General features: G+C 43.1%; 1 protein-coding gene across 2 annotated transcripts in view; it reads left to right on the forward strand.

Moving 5' to 3' along the window:
• The window catches only part of DHX57 (DExH-box helicase 57), a 90,815-nt gene that overhangs the window by 72,454 nt on the left and 14,314 nt on the right, over positions 1-4,047 (forward strand). For both annotated transcript variants that reach the window (XM_003795672.2, XM_023516672.1), the window contains 2 exons: positions 1,351-1,446; positions 1,535-1,618. In XM_003795672.2, coding sequence (XP_003795720.1) covers positions 1,351-1,446; positions 1,535-1,618 — 180 coding nt within the window. The remainder of the gene's footprint in view (positions 1-1,350; positions 1,447-1,534; positions 1,619-4,047) is intronic.

Here is a 4,047-nt window from a genome sequence, read left to right on the forward strand (position 1 = left end):
CAACAACGACAACAACAAAAATTTTCTTTTGTTTTTTTTTTTTTTTTAATTATTTTTTTTTCAGCCTCCCAAGTAGCTTGGACACTCGCCACAACGCCCAACTACTTTTTGGTTGTAGTTGTCGTTGTTTGGCAGGTCCAAGCTGTGTTCACACCCGCCAACTCCCGTGTATGTGGCCAGCGCCCTAGCCACTGAGCTACAGGCTCTGAGCCAAAAAAAACTTTTTTCAAGGCACACCTAAGATCCTCTCAGGGCACACCAGTGCGCCACATCATACCCGTTGAAAATTGCTGCTGTAGGGGCTAAAAACCGAAGAACATCATTAGATTAAATAAGTAGTGTTTGGAGTGTGAAAATTTTAACTTCTCTGCTAACTTTACAAATTTATGAGGAAAAGGAGGATCTGTAAACGTTGTTTAAAACAATAGGAGGGGAGGCTCACACCTGTAATCCTAGCGCTCTAGGAGGCCAAGGCAGGTGGATTGCTAGAGCTCACAGGTTCGAGATCAGCCTCAGCCAGAGCAAGAGTTGTCTCTAAAAATAGTCAAGCGTTGCACCAACTCGGGTGGCTGAGGCAAGAGAATTGCTTGAGCCCAAGAGTTTGAGGTTGCTATGAGCTGTGATGCCAGGGCACTCTACCAAGGGCAAAAAAATGAGACTGTCTCAAAAATAAATAAATAAATATAAATAAATAAATAGGAGGAAAACATTAGTTACAGGTAAAGACCAAGGAGATTCAGACATCAAAAATGAACAAGATTCTGTAAAATAGGCTTGGCACCCGTAGCTCAGTGGTTAGGGCACCAGCCACACGCACCAGGGCTGGTGGGTTTGAACCTGGCCCAGGCTTGCTAAACAACAATGACAACAACAACAAAAAAGAAAAAATAACCGGGCCTTGCGGTGGACACCTGTAGTCCCAGCTACTTGGGAGGCTGAGGCAAGAGAATCACTTAAGCCCAAGAGTTTGAGGTTGCTGTGAGCTATGACACCATGGTACTCTACCGAGGGCAACACAGGGAGACTTTGTCTCAAAAAAAAAAAGGATCTGTAAAATAAAGACACCACAGATGTAGCAGGATTATAGGTTTTAGCTGTCGTGTTAGAATGAGTGGCTCTTTGATGACTCTTGCCACTTGGCCCATGCTTATTTGGGGTGACAGACAGACTTACAGGACAAATAAGACTGCTTGCCAGTTTCCACCATAATTACCTTTAATCAGCTGACCCACTATGTATACTTTGTTCCACACAAAATGCTTTCCCTGGGCACCTGGCTTCAGCAATCAGAAAGTGCCATTTGAAACTTCAGAGAAAATGTGTCCTTTAAACCCAGGTTTCCTCCTCTAGGTATCTCCCTGGGATAAAAAAGAGGAAGCTAACCAGAAAAAGCTGGAATTTGCATTTGCAAACAGTGATTATCTAGCCCTTCTACAAGCATATAAGGTAAGTAAATCCACAACCTAACAGCTTGGTTTTATTGCCAAAGTTGGCACAAAAGACTAAGTTCAGTTTGGTTTTCTCTCATATTTAGGGATGGCAGCTAAGTACAAAAGAAGGTGTGCGTGCAAGTTATAATTACTGCAGACAAAACTTCTTGTCAGGAAGAGTTCTGCAGGTGAGTTGTTGCTGTGGCTGTTGGTCTTCCTCATTTTCTATTGTAGTAGTTTACCAGAGGATGTTGCAACTTTAGCTTGCTGGTCCTATCTTGACATCAAATGTGTTATTTTTGGAATCTGTTTGGCTTTCCCAACTGTGTAAAGTGGCCTCCTAAAGTATGGCATCAGACCTTTTGTGCTAAACCTTTCAATTGACCTCTTTTCCTCTCTTTGGTGAATTAATGTTTACTTATATGGAGATTAGGGTAGAATATAGGTACTCTAAAGATTACTGCTTACTGGCTCAGCGCACAGTGGTTACGGCACCAGCCATATACACTGGGGGTGGCGGGTTTGAACATAGCCTGGGCCAACTAAACAACTGCAACAAAAAAATAGCCAGGTGTCGTGGAGGGCACCTATAATCCCAGCTACTTGGGAGGCTGAGGCAAGAGAATCACTTAAGCCCAAGAATTGGAGGTTGCTGTGAACTGTGACACCAGCAGCATAGTGAGACTGTCTCAGAAAAAAAAAGAGGGCAGCACCTGTGGCTCAAAGGAGTAGGGCGCCGGCTCCATATGCAGGAGGTGGCAGGTTCAAACCCAGCCCCAGCCAAAATCTGCAAAAAAGGAAAAAAAAAGATTACTATTTACTGAAAGTCAATTTTTTTTCAATAATTGTACCAGGCATTTTTTTCTTTTTTTTAAGAGACAGAGTCTCATTTTATTGCCCTCGGTAGAGTGCCATGGCATCACAGCTCACAGCAACCTCCAACTCTTGGGCTTAGGCACTTGTCTTGCCTCAGCCTCCCGAGTACCTGGGACTACAGGCGCCCACCACAACACCCGGCTATTTTTGGTTGCGGTTTGGCCGAGGCCAAGTTCAAACCCACCACCCTCCATATATGAGGCCGGCGCCCTACTCACTAAGCCACAAACGCCGCCCAATATAACAGGCATTCTTAATTGGTATCCATAAACTTCTGAAATTGTAATGCAGAGTTGTATGCTTAAATGTGTGTTTATGTGCATTATTTCTGAAAGAGGGATTATGGTTTTCATCAGATTCTCAGAGGAGGCTGTGACCATCTCAGATCCCCTTACTCTCCTTACCCTCTCCCCAAAACCAAAGAGCTGATACTGAACCTGGTTTTCTTTGTTAATTTTTCTTGGCAAGGCGTGTGTAATCCCAGCACTCTGAGAGACTGAGATAGAAGGATCACTTGAGCTCAGGAGTTTGAGACCAGCCTAAGCAAGAGTGAGAATTGCGGCAAGCACCTGTAGTCTCAGCTGCTTGGGAGGCTGAAGCAAGAGGATTGCTTCAGCCCAGGAGTTTGAGGTTGCTGTGAGCTATGACACTACAGCACTCTACCCAGGGCAACAGAGAGAGACTTTGCCTCAAAAAACAAAATTTTCTTACATCCATCAGAAACTACTGTGTCAGTAAAGAATACAAGTATACAACAAAGAGAAAGGTGTATTATCTTCTTTGTCATAACAGGGCTTGTGTCCTCTATAGTGATGATGTTTTGGGCCCCCTTTTAAAGTGGTCTGAGAAGCCAGAATAATGATGGTGCACATCTTTGCAAAGCATTTCTTTCCCTCAAAGATTTTGGAGCTGGGGAGGGGGAAGGAGTCTATTTTCGTATTAAATATGGATATGTGATGGAGTAGAACACAAAATGAATGTTCTTAGTATTCAGCACTATCTGACATCTATTACTCTCTGTCTCATAAGCTCTATCAGAGTAGAGACGTTATCTTTTTTTCAGCACGGTATCCTAGTACCTAGGACCATAGTTGGCACTTAGTAAAGATTCACTGAATAAATGCATGAATGAGTGAATTTGGTTATTTAAGATGAAGTAAAAGACCTCAAAAACCATCTCAAGATTTGCCTTCATTCTCCTCTGCTGTACTACAGGGAGACATTTTGAGAACAGAAAGACTGTAGCTTCATTCTCAGTACTTAAGAAGTAGTTAATTTTCTATCCGGACTATGCATTAGATTCACCTGAAGATACTTAAAAAAATTAAATAAAAATCCCCAGGTCCTACCCCAGATCAATTAAATCTGAACATCCATTCTAGGAGAAGGAACTTGGCACCTGTTTCTTGTTGTAGTTGGATTCACCAAGTGATTCTCATGTACAGCTGGGTTAGGGAACTGCTGATCAAAAGGAATGTTTATATGTACAGTCCAGTTTAAATATTTTCTCAAGTCATTAAGATTTTAAGTATTGGGTGGCACCTGTGGCTCAGTGAGTAGTTCGCCAGCCCCATATACCAAGGTTGGTGGGTTTCAACCTAGCCCCGGTTAAACTGCAACAACAACAACAAAAATAGCTGGGTGTTGTGGCTGGCGCCTGTAGTCCCAGCTACTCAGAAGGCTGTGGCAAGAGAATCGCCTAAGCCCAAGACCTGGAGGTTGCTGTGAGCTATGATGCTAC

This window comes from Otolemur garnettii, unplaced genomic scaffold (assembly GCF_000181295.1).
Source record: "Otolemur garnettii isolate 467f Iridium unplaced genomic scaffold, OtoGar3 scaffold00095, whole genome shotgun sequence".
NCBI classification, from domain to species: Eukaryota; Metazoa; Chordata; class Mammalia; order Primates; family Galagidae; genus Otolemur; species Otolemur garnettii.